The sequence below is a fragment of the Ursus arctos genome, unplaced genomic scaffold (genome assembly GCF_023065955.2).
Source record: "Ursus arctos isolate Adak ecotype North America unplaced genomic scaffold, UrsArc2.0 scaffold_10, whole genome shotgun sequence".
Taxonomy (NCBI): domain Eukaryota; kingdom Metazoa; phylum Chordata; class Mammalia; order Carnivora; family Ursidae; genus Ursus; species Ursus arctos.
The window spans coordinates 68,025,341-68,049,022 of record NW_026622764.1 but is presented as its reverse complement, the minus strand read 5'-3'; the positions used below and the strand labels follow the sequence as shown (position 1 = coordinate 68,049,022).

General features: G+C 42.7%; 1 protein-coding gene across 1 annotated transcript in view; it reads left to right on the top strand.

Moving 5' to 3' along the window:
* Window positions 1–1,424: 1,424 nt before the first annotated feature.
* The window catches only part of LOC113251005 (WD repeat-containing protein 49-like), a 98,925-nt gene continuing 76,667 nt past the window's right edge, over window positions 1,425–23,682 (top strand). The window contains 5 exon segments of the mRNA XM_057306790.1: window positions 1,425–1,526; window positions 4,493–4,558; window positions 5,839–6,069; window positions 6,874–6,956; window positions 8,875–8,967. Of these exon segments, the coding sequence (XP_057162773.1) occupies window positions 1,425–1,526; window positions 4,493–4,558; window positions 5,839–6,069; window positions 6,874–6,956; window positions 8,875–8,967 (575 nt within the window).

Below are 23,682 nucleotides of genomic sequence, written 5' to 3'. Positions count from 1 at the left end.
CTGTGGCACACAGTCAGTCAAGATATGGCCTAGAGCCTCTCTAGAATTAAGTATGGGTGCTATGGGGACATGTCAACCAGACCAGGGAGTCAGGCCTGAAGGAGATGAATCTTGGTCTGAGTCTTGAGGGATGAAGGGAATCGCTCCATAAAGGGGGGCAAACAGGCAAGGCCTTCAAGAAGAGGGAACAGCATTCCCAGAGGCACAAAGGCAAGAGCCAGCGTGCGGCCTGTTACATACATCTAGGGAAATGTGTGCAAAGGAATATGGGACAAGGATCAGGTTATTTGGGACCATTTGTACTAAGCTTAATTTCATACAGTATATCATCGAGGAGCCATGAAGCCATGTTTTTTTTCGCCTATGTACCAAACAATTAATTGATTTTTCACTATGTGACCACACTGTCTTAGGGTCTCTTCATATTTCATTTCATCGATATTCTCCATAATATCAGAATAACTTCATTCGGAAGGCATTGTTATTCTTATTTTGTAACTAAAAAGACAGGTTTAGAGAATCTGAATAACTTGCCTCAAGTCCCTCAGCTACTAAGGAAAGCGTCTGGGATTCAAACTCCGGTCTGCAACTGATGCTCAATATGTCAGTTAAGATTAGGTTCATCTACAGAGTGACAGAGTGACAGAAAATGCTAAGCCACCAAGACTGAAGCAAGATAAAGGTTTTCTCTCATGTAAGAAGTCAGGTGGTCAAAGGGACTTCATGATTTGTCCTACTTTGCTGCTCTCCCACCTTCAGCACATGGATTCCTCTTCATGGCTCAAGATGGCTGCTCGGACTCTAGCCAACGTGCTCTCATTCCAGGCAGCAGGAAGGGAGAGGGGGAAAAAGAGATCTACTCCTTCCCTTTAAGGACAATTCCCAGGAGCTGCCTGTGACATTTTTAACTTTTTTAGTCAGAAATTGATCATGTGTCATATCTAGCAGCAAAAGTTAGCAGGTAAATATGGTCTTTTTTCTGAGGAGGCATGTATCCAGTTAAAAGTTGTGTGTTCTTTAGTAAGGAAGAATGGCTAAGAGGAACAGCTAACAACCCTCATGTCTCCTCCACTATTCTGGGGTTTCATATTCTAGTACTGGCTAAAAACCAGGAAGTATCTCCTTTGCTCTTTGTAAGAAATGTTGACTTAGTTAAAATTCAATGCCAAAAAGGGGAGAGGGTGCTAAAGATTAACATTTAGGGGGGCGCCTGGGTGGCACAGCGGTTAAGCGTCTGCCTTCGGCTCAGGGCGTGATCCCGGTGTTCTGGGATCGAGCCCCACATCAGGCTCCTCCGCTGTGAGCCTGCTTCTTCCTCTCCCACTCCCCCTGCTTGTGTTCCCTCTCTCGCTGGCTGTCTCTCTATGTCAAATAAATAAATAAAATCTTAAAAAAAAAAAAGATTAACATTTAGGAAGACCACAATGCATAGGGTGAGCATTTTAGACAGAGGAGGCATCTATCGGAACAGGAGTCTTAGTCCCCAAGTCCACAAAGCCATTGGTTTGAGGGGAGGAGCAGAGAAGGTAATGCCCTATTTTCTTATTTCTGTAACTTTGCATGCACTGTTCCTTTTGCTAGAATGCCCTCCTCCCCCCCTTTTTTTTTAAAGATTTTATTTATTTATTTGACAGAGATAGAGACAGCCAGCGAGAGAGGGAACACAAGCAGGGGGAGTGGGAGAGGAAGAAGCAGGCTCACAGCGGAGGAGCCTGATGTGGGGCTCGATCCCATAACGCCGGGATCACGCCCTGAGCCGAAGGCAGACGCCCAACCGTTGTGCCACCCAGGCACCCCCCTCCACCCCTATTTTGCTTTAGTAATGACTCTCTCTGAATTCTGATTTTTAAAAAAATATTCTCAGAATCTAGCACCATGTGTGGCACAGACAGGTGCCCAATAAATGTTGAATGAATGATGTTAAGACAGGGCAGCCATCGTGGACTTGAAGGGGTCTGTCCTAACTTTCCTAGAAATTAATAGATGCTTCTGCTTTTAACCTGATAGTGGTCTATAGTTTCCTGTAGCACAGAACTAATCATTTTGCATTACACTGTTTGCTTGTTTGTGACCCCACTATGCAGTGAATGCTGCGAGGGCAAGTAACACATCTTTCAGCTCTGAGGCCTCAGCATCTGGCACAGGACCTGGCATACCATTGGTGCTCAACCTGTGTTTCTTCTATGAGTGAATCAATGTGTGGAGGAAGTAGTCCAATGTTCCTCGGAATCCCACATAATCATGCGGAGAAAGCAGTACCTTGGGCAGACCCTATTTATGCATAGACACATGCCCCCACCCCAAAGAGAGACCATCTGACCATGCCCTATCTGATGGCCAGCTCCTGCCATGGCTTGTGACACTGCATGATCCTTGCCTGATGCACCTTGTCTGGAGCTCCAAGATGCCCAGACATACCCACAGCTCTCCCACATTCTGCTTTGTGGTGACAAGGTGGTCTGAGTGGGCATCCTGAGCCCAGGCAGCGATTGTTTTCATCCTGAGCTTTTCTGTTTCCAGTTCCATCTGTGGCCCTACACTCTTCTTGAGGCCATCCCTCTGGGTGTTTTGGTTTGTTTGGACATTCATTTCAAAAACATTTGTTTCATATTATGTGTATGGTATTGTCTAGTTGCCATGGTGAAATCTGCACTGTCAGCCACACCAAGGAGTGTGATATGTCTCCATCTGAGCATGACTTAAAGGGAAGTGGGGCTGAGATGAGGTCCACAGCCAGGGCCTTTCCTCATAACCACTACACTGACACTGAGTGTTGATTCACCAAGAGGCAATGCCTTGGTGTCTTGAACACCAGGCCTCATCTTATTTTCTCCCTTTTATTGCCATTACTACACAATGGCAAACACCCGTGGGACTTATAAGAGAAAAGCCAACATCTCACTCTCCCAAAGAGACATACAACCTTAATATTTCTGTTGAAGCTACCTTCTTTAAAAAAAAAAGATTTTATTTATTTATTTGACAGAGAGAGAGAGACAGCCAGCGAGAGAGGGAACACAAGCAGGGGGAGTGGGAGAGGAAGAAGCAGGCTCCCAGTGGAGCAGGGAGCCTGATGCGGGGCTCGATCCCAGGACCCTGGGATCACGCCCTCAGCAGAAGGCAGACGCTTGACAACTATGCCACCCAGGCACCCCAAAGCTACCTTCTACATACATTCCTGAAAATACAGAATCTTGGGGTTTGAAAGGACCTTAGAGGTCACTTAGTATATAGTCCCTTCAATGCTCAAATTTTCTTCTCTGCTAAGCCATGAGTCCACGTATGCTTGAATACCCTCAGCTAAAGAAAACACAATGTCTTATAAGGCAGCCCATTTCAAGGCTAGAGAGCTCTGACCTTAGAAACTTTTCCCCCCTTTATGAACCGAAATTGGTCTTTCTTGACGTTCTACCCATTAGCTCAATTTCTATTCTTTTGAGCCACCATAAAAAAAAATTACCACAAACATAGTAGCTTAAAACAAATACATATTTATTATCTCACAGTTTTTAGAAGTTAGGAATCCAATCATGGCTTAGCTAGGTTCTCTGCTTCAGGGTGTCTCATCAGGTTGCAACAAGGTGGTAGCTATGGTTCGGGTCTCATCAGAAAGCTTGACTAGGGAAGGATCCACTTCCAAGCACATATGGTTGTTGCCAGGATTCAGGTCCTCGCTGGCTGTTGGCCAGAGGCTGCCCTCAGTTCCTTGCCATGTGGGCCTCTCCGTAGGGCAGCTCACAACAGGGCAGCTGGTCTCATCAAAACCAACCAAGGAGAAAGCCTGTTAGTAAGGCCAAAGTTAGGATCTTGTGTAATCTAATCATGGAAATGGCATTACCCTCTACATTAGGTATTCTATTGGCTACAAGTAAACTACTCAAAGGGAGTGGATTACATAAGCCATGAATACCAAGAGTCAGGGATCATTGGGTCCATTTTATAATCTACTTACTACAGCCACACAGAAGAAATCTATTCTCCTCTCATAGAATAATCTTTCTAATACTCAAAAATAATTTTCATGACTTGCATGTCCTCTTCTTTTGAGATACACCTAAGCGCCCACCCTTACCACCCAACCATTGTCCTCATAACCTGTTTTGCTGTTATCTAAAGTGGGGTCCCTAAACACAGTCCAGTCTTTTGGCTGGAACTGACCAGAGTGGAGTGGGATCTCCTGGGAGCACGTGGACTGGGAAACACAAAGCTCCTCATGCTAACTAGGGCTCCATTTCAAAAACAGAAGCTCTAGGAGCCCCAGTCTCTCATGGGGGAAGAGTGTTAGGGTCAGCACATTGAACACCAACTAATAGTCCTATTTATGTTTTAGAATAGGCATTCCAGAGATCTTTGAGTATTTTGCATTTTAATATGAGATTCATAAATTGGAAAAATTAAGATTTCCCCTCCTTCTGCAACCTCTCCTCTGACAACCTAGTGAAGAGTTTACTCCTGTCCTGTCTATAAATAGATTTATTTTTTTCCTTTCCAGAATATTGAACAAATAGAACAACTTTTCATGAAAATAGACTATGAATCAGCAGGCAGAATTCAATGGGTAAGTTGGATTATATTTTGTAAATCAAATTTTGAGATTAGTAAGGAACATAAAATGTTAGTTCTGAGCCTGTTCCTTTCTGGAGTATGCTATGCCCCTCAGTGCTTTTGTCAACTTGAAACTGAACCAAGGGGATATGCATGTTCACAATTTTCAAATTGTGTAATGTCAGATTATACTTGGAATAGTTTAACTAGGGATTTCAGTAGCTGAGGCGAGTTCCAAGAAGGGTTTCCTAAAACTAGGGAATAAAGGATACATTTGTCACCTTACCCCAAAGCAAACATAAAACACCAGTGCACAAGAAATTCAATGAGCAAAAAATACCTGTTGATAATCAGATCAGTTAATACAAGTAAAGTATTTAGAACAAGGACAGTCACAAAGTAAATTCTCAACAAATATCATCATCACCATCATTATTAATATTACCCAATTTGAGTTGTGTAATAATGAGCTGAGATACCTGCTTTAAACATTCTCTGCCATTGTGTCTGTCAGTCCCCTTCTATTGTTCCAGGATAAATTAAGTTCTAAAATGACAACTTGAGCAATAAGACACCTCTATTCAGACCGTGGGCCAGTTCCCCAACCAACTCGAATGCAAGTGTTTACGTTATCATCGGACTTGAATAGGAAGTCAGGATTCCAGAGAAGAGAAGGGGAGGCTCTAATGAAGTGGGGCTTTGGGGAAAGTGGAGAGAGAAGAAATGTTCCCAGGTCCTACAGTGCCCCCACCCCTTCCCTCTGACTGCAGACTTCTTTTCCCTGGGTGTACTGCTGAGGTTCTAAATGAAGCATATGCTGGTGGGTGGGAACTGTGCAGTCTGACCGGTAAGGACTTCAGTCTCTGGCCAGCCACTTGCTAGTTGTTTGATCTTAGGCAAGCTATTTAACCTTTCAAAGCTTGGGTTTCCAAATTTGTAAAATAGAAGAACAATAGTATCTATCTCATACTGTTATCATGAGAATTGAAAGCAAGGTCCATGTTGCATGGAACATGGTATACTGTTAATCACAACCATCATCATCATCATCATCACCACCATCTTCTTTAGAGAGAGAGAGACTGGGGTTGGGGAAGGGAGCCCCAGCTGGGTAACAGACTTCCAACCCCAGCTGAACAGGCACATCACTGTTATTACCCTTGGCATACTGATGAGCTAGTGAGTACTAGTAATTATGTCATGTCCAGGGACGGACCATACTCTAATGGTAAAGAGAAATTTTGAAAGAAAGGAACATAGTAGATGTTTAATGAACTTCCCTTTATCCTCCAGGATAGCTTTTGCACATATCTGCAGCTAGAGTATTCAGAGCAAGCGGATACTTTGGCCCGACAGAAAGAGGTTTCCTTCCAGCTGCCTGCTGTGCTGCAGGGGCTGTCATATGGGGCTCCCGTGCTGCGCATTCTCTCTGTGCCTGACGACACCTTAATCATGATCAGAGAAGATGGAGCGATTTATTTCTGGTCCCTGCAGCTGAAGTTGAAAAGAAGAAAGAGAGTTTTTGTATGTGATTTTCATTTGATAAGGATGCTGAGTGCTCCAGTTTGATTTTATTTGCTATTTTAAACTGCTCTTCAAGTGGCATGATTACAGAAATTGTGTCCTTGAATGTAATATATTCATGTTGGCTTTTGCTAATCTATAGAATGCAAGTAAAATATGATCTCTATATGTAGTACAAGATAATGCTTCATTTTGCTTCTAAAATCAGATGGAGTAATGAATTACACATGACACCATCATGTAATTTATCATATGTCTTAATGAATGACAAATGGAAAAGAATTTTCCATTGTTTTTTTTTTTTTCCTGTTAATGATTATTTCAGTTTAGGCAGCTATTGCTAGGGTTTGTCTTCGTATTCAATCACAGAATCAGAAATTCAGAAGGCAAAAAGCATTCGGGAAGTAGACTTAGGAAAGGAATAGAAATGCCTGACCTATTCCACAATATATCCTGTCTTTAAAGTCATTTCTTTTTTTTTATTATTTCATTCAGTAATAGTTGAGCCCCTGACTTAGCCTAGGCTCTCTGCTGGGTACTGGAGATATAGGAACCCATCTCAGCCCTCCAGAAACTTATCATCTACACTAGAAGTTACAGCTATCCTAAACCCCTCAGGCTGCCAAATAAGCTCTCTGTAGAGAGAGGGAATAAAGGTGGCTCATTGAATCTATGTAGCAAGTGCCTTATACTTGAAGGAGAGCATCAATTTTTAAAAACTATAATTTTAAGCATGTCTATTGTCAAATTGTCTTATCATTAAAAAGGCATATTTTTGTTTATTTCCTCTCTTCAACACATTAGGACAAGTCCATGAGTCGGAAGCCGAGGTGGGTGACGGATGTCATCAGCATGCCACAGTACAACAAACTGATCGTAGGGACTGGGTGAGTGCCTGCAGCTCTTTAATTGGAAGTAAACAGTCGTGTTATGAAATTCATTTCCATGTGTGAGTTTACACAGACACATACACATCTGTGGTATTTAAAAGTCATGAAGCCCTTTTTAAAACATGCTAGAACATAATATCAATCAAAGCTACTTTGCAAAGTCGTGGCCTTGTTTGGCCCATTGCAATGATGTCATTGCCTCCAACACCGCCGGAGGCCCTCTTTTGGAATAGTTCCAGAGTGAAAGTATGGGCCAGATGGGGAAAAAATCAGTCTTGTGAACTTTTAGCACATTTTATTTTAGATTCAAAATAATATTCCTATTTTATTATCCACCAAAATTCAGTCGAAAGTGCTTTAGACTGATTCAAAAAATAAAATCTGTAAAAAGATAATGCTCACTGCTGAAGAACCTCAGAAGAATGGGTCTGAGGATGGGAAGGAAGATCCTAAAGGTTTTGATCATGGCAACACAAGGAAAATGAACAGGCACCATCCTGGGCTGCTTGGTTAACCCCAGTAATGGACCTCAGCGAAGGGAATGTGGCTTGGTGGGAAGGAAATTTGGAAAATTTCAAATCAAGGGTAAAGCAAAAAGTTCAACACGAAGGGGTACAGAGGCAGGGGTGTGAACTGTGATCCAGAGCTGGGAGACTGAGGAGTGAAGCTGCTAAACACAGGGCTCTGGGGGCATGGCTAAGAGATGGGGTGGAGCTTGAAAGGGATTCCCGCAGCCCTGCCTACTGGGACTCCCCTGACTCCCCCCAGGCTAGGGATATCTCTTCTCCACCTAGTCTCCTCCAGAAGCCCTTGGTTCCCTAGTCTTCAACCACTTTAATGAACCAACAGTTAATCCAACCTCAGATAATCGAGACTATTAAATTCAATCAAGTTTAATGTTAAATCTAATAATTAAAATATATTTGTTTATATATTAAAATGTATTAATATAATTAATATTAGCTACTAAAAAGCAACAAGTCTGGGCATATACATTCAGCCCAGTTTGGTTTTAAAAGCCATGCCCAATAATTTAATTATCATGTGTTTTGCACACAAAGCGGTTCAGAGATTACTCAGTAACTTACCAAAGACTCTCTGAGCTGACAAATCAGAAGGTGAGGCAAAGCTTATGACACATGGAGGCAGGGAACCACTAGAGCTGCATGGCAGGTAAAAAGGAGATGGAAAAAAGGACATTTCACACTGAGGGTAAAGCAAGACTTTGGAATTTAGAGAGTGACCTCTGTTCGTTCTATGCCAACAGGTCAAAGCAGTAAGTTGTGTTTCCTGTAGCCACAAACTTGTTCTTCTCTCAATCAGCTCCAAGGTAGACAAGCTAACACAGGAGGGAAGGGGTCAAGAATGCAGATTGAAAGGGTAGGAAATTAAGGGAGCATTGAGTTAACCTCTTAGTTTCTAGAAAGAGGCCTTGGCCCGCCTCTTTGCAGATCTAACCATCTTTAGTATTTGCAATAAACAACAGCTCACATTTGTGAGCCCTTAGCAAGTCCCAAGTCCTGGACTAATCACTTTCTCACACGTGCTTTTGTTCAATCCACGTAACTCTCCTGAAAGACAGGAGACCCCATTATACAGATGAGGGGACTAACTGGTGAGCTGGGATCTGACGCCCCAACTAGTGGCACCCAGAGCTCATATTTTTGAAAGCTGTGCCAGCCTCCTGATGGAGAAGGATAGACCAGGATGGTTTAGAACCAGGCAGAAGAGACATCCCCAAATGGTAGAACAGTGGAGGGAGACCCCAGGTTCAGCCAGAGGGGTTGCTCAGTAGGGCAGTTGTTTCACCGGCCAGGTGTCTCTGCTCTGTGGAATCCATGAAATATAAAAACTGTTCTACAAAAGTGAAGTGGAGAATTTAAGATTACTCCAATGGTGCTTGATCTTTGAACAGAAACCGTGAAATCCAGCTGTATGAACTCTCCAACCTGGAGCCTTACTGTCAGATTGGTGGCCTGGAAGCTGTTCCTCTGAAACTGGACTACTGGTAAGAGCATCTCCAGGGCCAGGAGGCCTCACGGGGACGTTGTCTCCTGGCCACTGGGGCCTTCTCTCCTCTCTCCTTGGGCAGTTACGTTCAATCGTGTTCAATGAGTAAATATCAGGGCTTCCATGCAGCCTGTCGTGACCATGTCACACATCACTGTACTACCCAGAGAGGAGGGTCCTTCCTGCATCTAATTAGGAAAGGGAAGCCCAGAGAGGTGAAATGATTTTTAGAGTCATGCAATTATGAATTCATCTGTTTTAAATTTGTTGGGATTAATTTTCTTGAAACTTGACTTTGACCATGTTACTCTGCTTTTTAATGGTTGTTTAGTTCCCTCTCCAAAAATATCCACACTTCCAGAAAGTGTCCAAACCCCCCTCTGCCTTTTCAGCTTCATCCCCTCTGAGCCTTCAGGCCTCCCAAGCACCAACATAGCTAAACAGAGACTCTCAACTTGGGCCAGGCATTGTCACCACCACACTGCTCCCAATGCTGCCCCCTTCCCCAACCATCCATCCCACCATGTTCCTTGAGCACTTACTGTGCACCCTCATTGTTGGATGTATGCATGAATGAGACATATGCTTGAATGAGATAAGATTATTAGGGGCTATCACAGTCTCACAGAGTGGGTGGTTCCTGCTGAAATCCTATCATTCTTCATGGCCCAAACCTCCGTGGATTCTCTTGAATCTCCTCCATACCCAAAAGTCAACGTCTCCTAGAAGCCTCCCCAACCTTTGGCGTTGGTGGTCCTGCATGTCACGGGGTGCAGGTCCTGAGTAACTCAAAAGCAGCACCAGTGCCTTAGTCTTTTCTGTGTGTTCTCTGACACCTACACACTGACTGGTGGGATCAACGCAGGCTCTCAAGAAATGTTTGTTGAATGACGAAGTCCGAAAACTCTTATGTGAGTTGACAAAAGGAGGCTCCAGTTTTATTTTGCCCTTTCCTCCCTACTCTTCCTTTTTCTTCTCTCTGTGTGTGTGTGTGTGTGTGTGTGTGTGTGTGTGTGTGTGTGAAGGGAGTCCTTTGTTATGGGCTAGAGATTCAGGAATTGAACACACAGGACACCTAGCCTCAAGAAGAGTACAGTCTGGTGGGTGTGAATGTGTTAGTCTGCTTGGGCTACCATAACAAAATATTATAGACTGTGTAGCTAAGACAACAGAAACTAATTTTCTCACAGTTCTAGAGGATGGGAAGTTCAAGATCAAGGTGCGGGCCTGTTCTGTTTCTGGTGAAAGCTCTCTTCCTGGCTCACAGATAGCCACCTTCTCACTGTGTCCTCATGTGACCTTCCTGTGATATGTATACATGGAGAGAGAGAGAGAGCGAGCACTGTCTGGTGTCTCTTCTTATAAAAACACTAATCCTATCATGAGAATACTACCTTCACAACTTAATCTACCCTAATTAGCTCCCAAAGGCCCCATCCCCAAATACCATTGCATTGGGAATTAGGGCTTCAACATATGAATTCTGGGGGACACAAACGTGCAGTCCACTACAGTGAATGTTTACTGACATGGGTGGTGCTCTCTAATTATGTTATCTTTTCCTTGCTGAGGTGTTCATCTGGGATGGAGTCAGTGGTGTTGGCTACATACCAGTCCCATCAACTAATGGGGTTGTCTGTTGATGATGTCATTCTCTGAGAGCCCCTCCTCTGTTGAAGGGTTATCCCAGGAGAGTAGGGGTGAGGTTTCAGATACTTCTCTGTTTCTGTGATGTGGAGACTAGTTTTCCCTTCTTTTCTTTCTTTCAACTTCTGATCTTTAGCTTCCAGACACACCCAACAGAAAACCAATGTGAAACAGCACTTGTAACCCATTATAACCCCCACAGACTGGGCATGGAGGTGTATTGGAGGGAGATGACCCTATGTCACCCTAAAACCTCACTTAAGAGTTGCTGGTTTGATTCCTTACTGATTTCTTGCTAAGCAACCAGAACATAAGCTTTGCATTTTATCTCTATTTCATCTCACCACCCCCTCACACCCAGACCTAATCGCTTAGAGCAATATTAGAACCAACATGGTATTTATCATAATATCCTGGGAGAGTAGGGTTCTGGTAAGTACAATGAGAGCTAGTTACAGGGACTGAATGCTCCAGGGAGCATTAATCATGGTGTCTGAGTGCATTTGTGGGAGCACATTGTAAACTAATTGCCGTGTATGGAGCTCACTCTATCATTACCTTTAATATACAATTTCACATACAATACAACTTCTGTTTTGTTGCTTTCACACTACTGTAGACACACTCTATGGTATGCTTCAGCCTTAAAAATTTTAGATATAAAAGTTAAACAGACAGGCAAGAGAAATATGTTTGATGAATGATAAATGTATCTGCCTAATAGAAACTTTGGATCATAGGAGACATTCAATAGCTATTTTTTTGACTTAACAAATATGGAAAAAAGAAGTATTTTTTAATCCTGGCTTGATCTACTGCTAATTTGTCTGCTAACCCAGGACAAGACATTGCTCTCCTTGGACATAAATTGACAGCAACAGAAGAAGGAAAAAAACCCCACTTTGCTCAGGGGTATAACATCAACTTACCTCAGAAAATTTCTTGGAAGAAAAACTGAAGTTTTTCTCTTGTTAAAACAATATGTCAGTAAAAGACCAAACAGGGATTGGCTTTACTTCCCAAATTAGAGACATTCCTCTTGTTATGTGTAAAAAACATGTTTTATCTTGAATACTACTTCTCCATGAAATTAGCTCTGGAATACATATTTAAAAAACACTACTTTCTCATAATGTTTCACCCCAGGGGGGCAGATAGACAAGCCAACCAACCAATTGTTACAAGATGAGGATTAAGTGCTGGATAGAGATGTGCATGAAGTGTGAAGGCAGGAGTCCTACCGGTTAAACTGGAGGAAAGATGGCAGCTGACAGCAAAGTCTCCACAGGGGAGTGACCTTTGAACTGGAGGACAAATAGGTAGTGGGCCAGGGACAGAGAGGGCATTCCAATCCATGACAATAGTATGAGTATAGGTGGGGAGAGGGAGGAGTAGAAGATGTTGAAGTTTTTGGAGAAACTAGGATACTTTGGAATGAAGAACATCTGTTAAGGAAAGAAAAGAAAAGAACATCAGGAAAGACAGGCAACAGATTTGCTAATGAAGAGTCACTTATGCCCTGCTAAGCACTTTGTCTTGCATCCTCAACTCTGTGTGGATTTTATTTCATTTTCATTTTAATAAATATTTAATAGTCTACTTTTATTCAGTCTTAGAAAAAGAAATAGAACATTATATTGTATACTACAGCCAGCAATATATTTTCATTTTGTAGGCCCAACATGGTCAAATGAATGCAATTTCTTATCATTCAACCTGTTCTATAAAATACACATGAAGCTCACAAAACAGAATTTTGGTAGATTATAAATTTGGCCCCAAGAACTATATTAGCTTAAACATGTTTCTAACTTTTTATTTAATGACCACATTGCTTGCCTGATTTAGAAATGCTCTTTGGGATAATTTGGACAACAGTTCTAGAAGATTTGGATTACATATTAAGATTTATTTTAGTTATTGTTGTAAGAATGCTTAACATGAAATCTAACCTCTTGACAAATTTTTAAATGTTCAATAGACTATCGTTGACTGTAGGTACAATGTTCTACAGCTAGATCCCTAAGGTTTTATTCCTCTTGCTTAAGTGAACCCTATGGCCATTGATTAGTAACTCCCCATTTTCTCATCTCCCCAACTCCTGGCAACCACTGTTCCATTCTTTGATTCTGTGAATCTGACTACTTTAGATGCCTCGTATGAGTGGAATCATACAGTGTCTTTCTGTGACTGTCTTATTTCACTTTGCATAAAACTTTTGTGGCCTTTGCTTTTGGTATCACATCCATGAAATCACTGCAAACACCAGCGTCATGAAGTTTTTCTTCTATGTTTTCTTCTAGGAGTTTTATAGTTTCAGGTCTTATATAAATCTTTAATCCATTTTGAGTTGACTTGTGTATGATGTAAAACAGGGGTTCAATTGAATCCTCTTGTATGTGGATATCCAGGTTTCCCAACACCATTGGATGAAGAGACTACCCTTTCCCCATTGTATATTCTTGGCACCCTTTTTGAAGATCAGTTGACCATATATGTGTGGATTCATTTCCAGGCTCTCTATTCTTTTCCATTGATCTATACATCTGTCTTCATGCCAGTACCATAATGTTTCAATTATTATAGCTTTGTAATATAGTTTAAAATTAAGACGTATGATGTCTCCAGCTTTGTTCTTCTTGATCAAGATTTATTTGGTAATTCATGGTTCCATATGTATTTTTAAATTGTTTTTTCTATTTTTGTTAAAAAATGACATTGGGATTTTGATAGGGTTGGCATTGAATCTGTAGATGGCTTTGGGTATTAAGTCTTCTTATCCATGAACATGTATCTTTCCATTTGTTTGTGTCTTGTTTAATTCCTTTCATCAATGTATTATAGCTTCCAATTCATCTCCTTAGTTAATCTTATTCCTAAGTATTATATTCTTTTTGGTCTATTTTATATTGCATTGTTTTCCTAAATTCCTTTTCAGATAGTTCATTTTAGTGTATAGAAATACAACTGATTTTTGCATGTTGATTTTGTATCCTGCAACTTTACTGACTTTATCATTTCTAATAGTTTTTTTTTAATGGAATGTGTAGGGCTTACTATACGTAAGATCATTATGTTTGCAAACAGGAACAATTTTAATTCTTCTTCTCTGACTCAGATGTCTTTTATTTCTTTTTCTTGCCTAATTGCTCTGGCTAGGGCTTCCAATACTGTGTGGCATAGAAGTGGCAAAGCAAGCATCCTTGCTTTGTTCCTGATCTTAGAGGAAAACTGTTCAGTTTTTCACTAGTGAGTGTGATGCTAGCAGCAGGTTTTTCATATAGAGTCTTTATTATATTGAGGTACTTTCTTTCCATTCCTAGTTTGTTCAGAGTTTTTAGCATGAAAGGGTGTTGAATTTTGTCAAATGCCTCTTCTGCAGCCACAGGGATATTGCCCTGTAGTTTTCTTTTCTGGTGGTATGTGGCTGGCTGTGATATCTGGGTAATGTTGGCCTCATGAGTTTGGAAGTGTGCTTTCCCCTTCCTTTTTTTGGAAATGTTTGAGAAGGATCAGTATTAAAAATTTTTAGTTTTGTAAGTTTGACTTCACCAGTGAAGTCATCTGGTCCCGGGCTTTTCTTTGTAGAAGGTTTTTGATTACTGGTTCAGTCTCCATACTAATTGTACATCTTGTCACATGTTCTATTCTAATTTTTGTGTGTGGTCACCTCGGGGCTTACATAAAATACCTTATAATGATAACGATTCCTTTTTAGCACATAACAACTTCAATCACATACAAAATCTCTACACTTTAACATAGCCCTATGTACACACTTTGTTATTGTCACAATTTTTTGTTTTACTTAATACATTTTAGTTATTATTTTAATACTTTCGTCTTTTAATTTTTTAAATATTTTATTTATTTATTTGTCACAGAGAGAGAGCACAAACAGGGGGAGCAGGCAGAGGGAGAAGCAGGCTCCCCACTGAGCAGAGAGCCCGACTTTAGGCTCAATCCTAGGCCCCTGGGATCATGACCTGAGCCAAAGCCAGATGCTTAACTGACTGAGCCACTCAGGTGCCCCTGTCTTTCACTTTTATATTAGAATTAAAACTAATTTACCCACCACTATTACAGCAACTCAGTATTCTACATTTGTCTACATATTTACCTTTATCAGCTAATTTCCATTTCCTGGATCTGGATGTTCATTCCATTCTCTAGATTTGGGAAGTTTTTAGCCATTGTTTCTTTAAATAAGCTTTCTTTTTTTCCTTTCTTTCTCTCTCTCTTCTCTTTCTGGAACTCCCTTAATTTGTGTATTGGCCCACTTCATGGTATCTCATAAGTCCCTTAAACTTTCTTCATTCTTTTTTATTTTTGTTCCTCTGACTGAATTATTTCCAATGACCTATATTTGAGTTTGCCAATCTTTTCTTCTACTTGAGCTAGTCTGATTTTGAATACCTCTAGTAAATTTTTCAGTGTAGTTTTGTTCTCTTTGGCTCCATGACTTCTGTTTGGTACTTTTAAATATTTTCTTTTCATTGAGATTCTCACATTGGTCTCTTGACGGTGAGCATCTTTATGATAGCTATTTTGAATTCTCTGTCAGGTAAATCATATAATTCCACTTTATTAGGGTTGGTTTCTGGGGATTTATCTTGTTCCTTTATTAGGAATATCTTTGCTGAATCTTTATTCTGCTTGGCTCTTTGTGTTGGTGTCTGCTTATTAGACAAAGCGGGCATCTTTCCCAGCCTTGATAGACTGTCTTCATAGGAGAAGATCCCCATTAATCAGCTCAGCCAGAGATTCTGACTCCCTAGGGGGAAGCTGAGAGCTGAAGAGTTGGGATACTGGACACACAAACCAACCCTTCCCTCCCCTGGATGAAGCTGGGAGCAAGGGGGACTCTTCCTGATCATATGGCACTGTGCCACAGTCAGGGATTCTTGTGAGACGATGTCTTAAACCTCCCTGGGGCTTCAGGAAGGCTGATTTCATACTCTTCCATGGTGCTGGAGGCTTTCAGTTACTTTCTGGATTTCTTACAAAGGAAATTTGTCTGTGGATTGTTGCTGAACTAGTGTGTTTGTTCAGGGCCCAGGGCTTCCTACTCCACCATTTTGCTGACATCCCTTCAATGCATATTTAATTTTATTTTTAAAGATTTTATTTATTTGAGGGATAGTGAGCAAGTTGGGGGAGGAACAGAGGGAGAAGGACAAGCAGACTCTGTACTGAGCTCAGATCTCAACATGGCGCTTGATCTCACACCTGAGATCATGACCTGAGCTGAAATCAAGAGTTAGATTCTTAACCAACTAAACCATCCAGGCACCCCCAGTGCATATTTTAAATTGATATCTAAGGAGACTCATAGAGAAATGAGGGATGATTTAGACTGGGTTCAGAGAGACTGGTAGAATATTGCAGAAATTCAGATGCCTCAAGCTCATCATCTGTAAAATGGGTTTATTTTGAGGATTAAATGAAGGAATAAGTACAAAGCCCTTGAACTAGTGACTGACATATAATAGGTACTCAATAAATAGTAGCAATTATTATTATTATTATCCATATGACAAATGCTGAAGGTAACCAACAGAAGCTGAAATACAGATGGGGTGGAGAAGAAAATGACTCAAGTTTTTCAGAAGGCCATGTAAACTGGGCTTCTTACTGGTTGGAGGTGCAGGCCTGAGAGCACCTGAGCAGAGGTCACTCTAAGTCTGGGTAGTTGATGGAGCCTTTCACCACTCAGGGACTAACGCGGTCATTCGGTTTTGCTTAGTTTAGGGAAAATAATCATTAAGATCCCTTCCATTCTCTCCTTCTCACCCGCTCTCCAACACTATATCTATCACAATAATAGAGAAGAACCAGGATAAAGGAGAGGGTCAGAGGAGAGGATCTCAAAAGTACCCCCTGCTTTACCGCTCAGCCTACTTGGGAATCTTAGATCTCCTGCCTTTGCCTGTCAGAATTTCCTCTAAGTACTTTCCTTAAGTATTAAAGATCTCAGTTGCAAATAGCAAACATTGATTTAGCTTGTTGTATGCACCAGTCCTTACAGAAGTCAAATGATGAGTAAGGAATGAAGATTAAATGAAGTGAAGGAGATACATATGAGTATAGTGAAGAAAAACACAGAGTTACACCAATAGAGCTCACTTTAAATTCATGACCATGAAGCTCAAGAGATCCCTTGAGATCCCAGGCAGTCATCTACACATTCCAAGTGTACTTACTCCAACCTTGTTCCAAATCTGTAATTTCATTCTTTCTCCTCTCTCCTCAAAACCCCATCAGCCCCTCCCTTTTCCTCATCTCAGCTATTGACCTTGTTTCTTATCTTACTGTGAAAACTGAAGCTACTAGGAAAGAACTTTCACCAGCTTCCATCCCTTCATACCCCCTACCAGTATCTGTACCACATACTCTGCCTTCTCACTTGCTATACCAAATAAACTTTCCATGCTCCATCAAAAGCGAATCTCTCTATTTAGGTAACAGAGTCTATCCTCTTTCTCAAGAGATCCCTTCTACAAATCTCCCTCTTTTTTCCATCAACTTTTCATTCTCCACTGGATCCTTCCCATTAAATAATAAAAATGCTATTTCTTCCATTGTAAGCAAACAACATCCTGCTCTATATCCCACTGGTACTGCCAGCTCATGTCCCATTGTTTTGCAGCAGAACTTCTTAAAAGAAGCAACCTACTCTGACCAGGCTTTTCTCTTCCTCCCCCTTCCACCGAGCTACCAAGGTTACCAACAAAACCCACATGGAACATCCTTTAGTCAGCTCAACTCATCCTTTTGAGCGCATCTGACAACCCATCAGCTATATTTGACCTAGCTGATTGTTGATTACCTTCTTTACTTACCTTCCTGGACACCATACTTTTGATTTTCCTTCTATTTCACTGGTAATTCTTTTCAGTCTCTTTTGCTGTTTCCTACCCTTTTCCCTCACCTCTTATACTTGGAGCATCCCCAACTTCCATCCTTGGTCCTTTTCTCTATCTATACTCATTCCCTTTGGTGATCTTCAGTCTCTTGGCTTTAAATACCACCAATATGTCAATGGCTCAAATTTATATCTTTGGAACACATCTTCGTTCAAACTCCAGAGTCTTGCATCCAACTACCTACTCAATGTCTCTACCTTGAAATCTGGTACGCACATGTAGACACCAGAACATATGACTTTGGAGATCCTTTGACTACCCATACCCAACCTTCCCATAGTCCTTCTCTTGGAATCATGTTCTAGCCAACTGGGTGGCTTGCTTTTCCCTGCATGTGTGAGTTATTTCCCACCTAGAAGCCCCATCACAGTTTTCTTCACCTACACACCCGTTCAGCATCCACTTATGACTGCTGATATCCAGCCAATCCCCAATATCACTCTTCCCAAAGCCTTTATCAATTCTCTGAAACAGAATTAATTTCTTCTTCTGGGTTTCCATAGTACTTTATTTATATATCTATTCTAGGCACTATCATCCTCTGTCTTTTTTTTACAGTCCACTGTATTCATTCACTCAACAAATACTATAGAAGGACTGCCACTCAACAAATACTGTAGAAGGACTGCTGTGGGTCAGACACTATTCTGGATACAGAGACTCCTTCAGTGTACAAAATAAGTAAGATTTTCTGCCCTTAAGATGTATCCATTCAAGTGGGGGGTGAATTGACAATAAATAATAAATATTATAAATATACAAATGATATAGTATTGTTAGAAGGTGATGAGTGTTTGGACAAAAGAAAAGGTAATGCCAAGGATGTATGTGAATATATTGATGGGAATTGGGGGGCGGGAGCTGTCAGTTGCAGTATTAAATAAGGTGATCAGGGACGGCTTCAGTGAGAAGGTGACATTCAAATAAAAACCCAGAGGAAGCAAGGGAGTGAGTCAAGGAAGCCAAGGGGATACCTGGAAGACAGCAGTCCAGACAATGGAACAGCCAGAGCAAAGGCCTGAAGTGGGACATACCTCCTCGCCCTGCACGTTCAGGGACTCACAGCAGCCTGTCACTGGTCCTCTGCTATGTGCCCATGACACCACCACTTCGAGGCTTTACAACTTCACTATTTCTCACTGGTCCTAATTCAATGACCTCCAAGAGGTGAATCTTTTCCCTCTTTTGAGTCTTCATTATATCACACTCTGTGACATAGACCATTCCTCTCTCCTTGACCTCTGCAATAGTGCCCTGTCTCTGGTTCACCTCCTCTAACTGCTCCTCCTCCCTTCTTCTTCCTCACCCCACTCACATGCTGAGAGCCCCTCAGGTGCTATCCTTGGCCTTCTCCTTGTACCACATTCCCTATTTGAGTATTGTCTTTCCTTTACTGGGTTTGGCCATTATTTAGAATCTACTTCTTGACACCTGCTCTTGAAATGCTAGATTCATTTCCATGTGGATAACCTGTAGGCCTTTCAGACTCGAAGTGTCAAAAGACAAATGCACTCCCTTCAAGTTCTGCAGTGCTTCCTGTGTGTCCTGTCTTGATTTCCAGCTGTATTTCATCATTCAAACTGAAAACCTTAGAATTTCCTGTGGTCACTTCTTTTCCTCCTCACCTTCCATTTGCAATCACTGGCCAAATCTTGTCCATTTTGTGATTCTGTGTCCACTTGTGATCACTGCCCAGTGTGAGTCCTCCCAGTTTCTTACGTGTGCTAGTTAATTGGCCCACGGCCTGCAGTCTCTCCTTTTCGCAACTTGGCCCACACACTCTGGGCAGATTGGATTATGCTCTGCTCAGTGTTGAATAAACCTCAGTGATATTGGCTCCTATGCTATAGGTCAAGACCTTTTGGGACACTGATGTTTGCCATATGATCTGAACTCCCTACAGGTTCCTCAAGGCATAAAAGTGGTGAATATCACTATTGTTTTCTGGTTTTCTTCCAAGATGACATTAAGACTATCTGGCACTTTCAAGACATAGTTCATCCCATAACACCAATCTCCATGATGCCCCAGGTGAACCTTCTCACAAAAGTGACAGAACCCCAGCTACCCTTCAGTGCCTTAATATAATCAATTTGCTTCAGGTCAAGCATGTGCTAAATAAAAAAGGCCTGCATTCTTTTCTTAGCTGAGTCGTGAGTCGGGAACACTGCTCATCCATTCACTGTCTTTCTGGAAGGCTGATGTCTAGAGAAGAAGAATCTAACATCATAATTAGAGACACATTTTGCCACCTAAAGGAGGGCACTGGTTGGCCCCTTGTGGACGGTTGTCATCGGTATCAATCTCCTGGATCACCTTTCATAACTGGGAGTCAATGATTCTCTCCATTTTAAAGGGGAAAACGAGATTTGTTCTATGCTTTATCTTATTGCACTCCAGACAGAAAAATATATGGAGTTGGTAAGATCATTAGGATTTCGAATACCAAGACTTGTCAGAAATCGACTCACTTATCATGATACTTTGCAATTTAGAAAAGTTCAAAGAAAAGAAATCTGGAGCCAATTCCAACACTGCGGGGTACTTCCAATTTCCTGGCTCCCCTGTTCTTTCCAGGGGCATATGCTGAGCTTGTCCTGGGTCTGGGGCCCTGTCCTAAGCACCGTATGAAAGCTGCAGGTTATTAGATGTGACAAAATGCTCTCATGAATCTCTCAGCGGCAGCTAGTTGGATAAAACGCCTCTCTGTCACCTCTAACTCCCAAAGGAGATGAGAGCCTTCGCTTCTTTTATGGAGACTTGGGTACACCCACCGATTAGCCAGAGACATTTCTGAAGAAGGAAGGAAATTATCAGTCTTAAAGTGGACCTCTTTGCATCTTAAAAAGAAATCAAAGATACCCTCTCAGGAAAACTCCATCTTTCTAGATGGTTATCGCCCATGTCTGTTGCTGTTACTGCAACAATGAAATGCTTCAGATGCCTTGAATTCCAGGAATCTGGTCTCTTGCCAGAGCCGCAGAGTGATATGAATAATTTCTGGGCTCTGATACTCAGGATGGATGTGTTTCTGGGATTTTTTTGGCAGAAATACGGCCGGAGTCTATCTCTCTTAGAGAAGTCAGCGATTTCATGCCGCGAGGCAGGCTCAGAGGCTCCTTTCAGGGTGAGCAACAGCAGAGCAGAGATCTCCACTTGAGGCAACTCTTCCCATTTTTTTCAACAGTCTTGTTGTAAGAAAAATAGGCCCGTATCCAGGAGCAAAGATTGTGAAAGATAAGCCGGGGATGCACCCACAGTATGTTTCCCCTTATTTTAATGTACTTGGAATAATGTAGCAAGTGTGAATTTCCGTCCCTAGCTTCGGGTGTGCAAGAAACATCACTTATTTTCTTTCCCAAAACTTGAGTTCAGTTCTATTTTGAGTTCGTATCACCCACCATAATATCAGTCGCTTGAGGGGTTCCCCCACCAACATCATGGCACAGGTGGGGGGCCCATTGCTGGGAAGCATGTCAAGGCCCCTCGGGCCCTGTGGTTGGTTGTCTTGGATACAAGGCCCTGCAGGAGGCTGGCTGCACACGGCCACTTCTCTCACGGGGACCCACTGCTCCCTCTGGCAGCCCTTCTAGGAAGTGGGGTCTGGGTACCCGCTATGGGACCCTCAACCCTCTCTTCCTCCCTTGCCTCGTGGTTCTTCTCCTTTTCCTACTCTTTTCCCAGCCTGTGGAGGCTCTCTTTTGGTTGTGGGAGAAACCCTCCTCCCTTTCTGCTTTCTCCACACCATTCCATCCCTACTCTGACCCTCCTGCTTGCTCAGCCTGCTCCAGACTGCTGGACTCCCGGTTGTTCTTGGACGAGCCCAAGCACCCTTGTGCCTCAGGGCCTTCCCCATTAGCTCTTCCAGAAGCGTTCTTCTCCTGAAATCCATGTGGCTCAATCCAATGTCACCCACTCAGAGAGGCCTCTCTGACCACCCTACGTGCAAACACACTCTCCACACCACCTCTCCCCCAGACCCAGAATTCCTTATTGCCTTTACCCTGCTTTATTTATCTTCACAGCATTATCACCACCTGACAGATGATGTATTTATTTGGTTTTTTATTTATTATCTGCCTCCTGATTAGAATATAAGCACCATAAGGGCAAGAACTTTATCTATTCTATCCCATTAGCCTAGAACAGGGCTGGGCATGTGCTATGTATTATATATATTTATATTTGAAGAATGAAGGAATGAATGGGTGTGGGGGAGTACCTAGACTATGACAGACACTGTCCTCAACACCAACATTCATTCAACTGGAAGACAAAGCCCAGAGTGGGCAACGTGGTCCCTGAGTTCGGCTGAGGCTCAGAAATCAGAGAGGCCACACGTAGTGGTAGCACTGCGACTGAGAAGGGAAGCCCTGTGACCTCCAGGGCAGGCTGTGGTATTGGCTGGGGCTGGTCACGGCATGGGGCTCGGAGGCCAAGCAGCCCAGGGTGGATGAGGGCCACCCTGAGGAATGTGGATGAAATGTGCGGGCTACACACAGTGCATCCAGCTAGTGTGGACTGTCACACACAGCGATGAGTGTGCACGTGGATCACAGAGAACTCTATAAAGGATGATTTCTATGTAGGTACTTCCACAGATCAATGCAAGGTACCGTTTCGGGTGCCAGGACAGCAGAAGAGGCAGGTAGAAGCTACGCTCTCAGGGAACTTCCATCCTAGTGGAAGAGACAGGCAATATGCAAAACCGGTGGGTAGTATGTTAGGGAATAAGAACTAAGGAGAGCAACTGTAGCAGAGGAGGGACTGAAACATGGGGCGGTGGAAGGGCAAAGCTTGCCAGGCGCCAGTGCGGCAAGGACTTGAAGGGAGCACAGCAATGAGTCACAAAGTTTCCAGGCAAGGTTGCGCGGTGAGACATGCCTGGTTCAGGCAAGGAGTTTGTGCGGCCAGCCTGGAAGTGTATAAATGCATCAACAACAAAGATCAGTGTCGTTCATTATGGGCCCAACACTGTTCTGGGCAGTTGGGATATGTTAATGAATAAAACAGGCCAGAACCCTTGCTCTAGCAGAGCCTGGCTTTTAGACAATAAACAGTCAATATATGATTACGTAGGACACTGGAAAGCGGTACGTGCTATGAAGAAAACAGACCAGGTGAGGGCCTCAGAAATTCAGGGTGGTCTCGTGTGTGCGTGTTGTGCGGACTCAGGTCGTTACCATAAAGAGATGGAGGTAAAGCCCTGAGGCTGATGGGCGTGCTCGCTGATGGCACAAAGTAGGTAGTGAGGCTCGGGTCCAGGGTTCTCAAACCCCCGGCGACCAGTGTCAAGTGCGGCTGCTGGAAAGACGAGGACACAGAATTTCCACTAGAGGTCACTGCAGTTTTGTGTGAGGTGGGGCGAAAGCCTGATGGGAATGCCTTCCCGTGGGAACAGGAAGGGAAATGGGGGCAGCAGCATAAACCTGTCTCAAGCAACTCTTCTGTAAAGGGAAGGAGAAAACGGGGTGATAATTAGAGGGGCAAAGCCAGCAAGACAATTTAAAAAATTTTTCCCCGTTGAGGGAAATAAGAGTATGTGTGCTGATGGGAATGATCCAGAACATTGATAAAGCAGGGGATCTGGTGGGATCTGGTGGAGGGCCTCTGCAGAGAGTTTCCATTTTCTCAGTGACTTAGAAAGCAAGATCTTGATCTGAGAATGGGAATTGGGAGCTGTTGGAGATTTTCAGACAAAGGAGGAAGTGGAAATGGTCTTGGAGAGTGGGAGATGAGGGATGGCTGCCAGGAAGCAGTAAGAACTATTTGTGGTTTGTGGTCATGAAGTTGAAGTCAGACCACTCAGCACAGTTGTGTGGTTTGTCTCCAGCCACATTTTCATGCATGGGGTGGGTGGAAAGTCAAAATGAACCAGGGGTGTGCTTGTGCCAAGAAAGAACAACAACAAAAGAGAAAGTTGAGGGCACACATGAGGAAGTGGTTATAACTGACCGTGGAATCTAAGCCACAGAGGAAGGGAAGCGAAGCACGAAAGGGTCGTGGACAGTGAAAATGTGTTCGGATCAACGGATGGAAAGTCCTGGAGTTAAATCTGTAGTACATTGTGAAAGACTGGAGGTAGAATGTTTGAAATTGAGATTCTCCACTGAAGGTTGCAGTTATTACTAATGACAAAA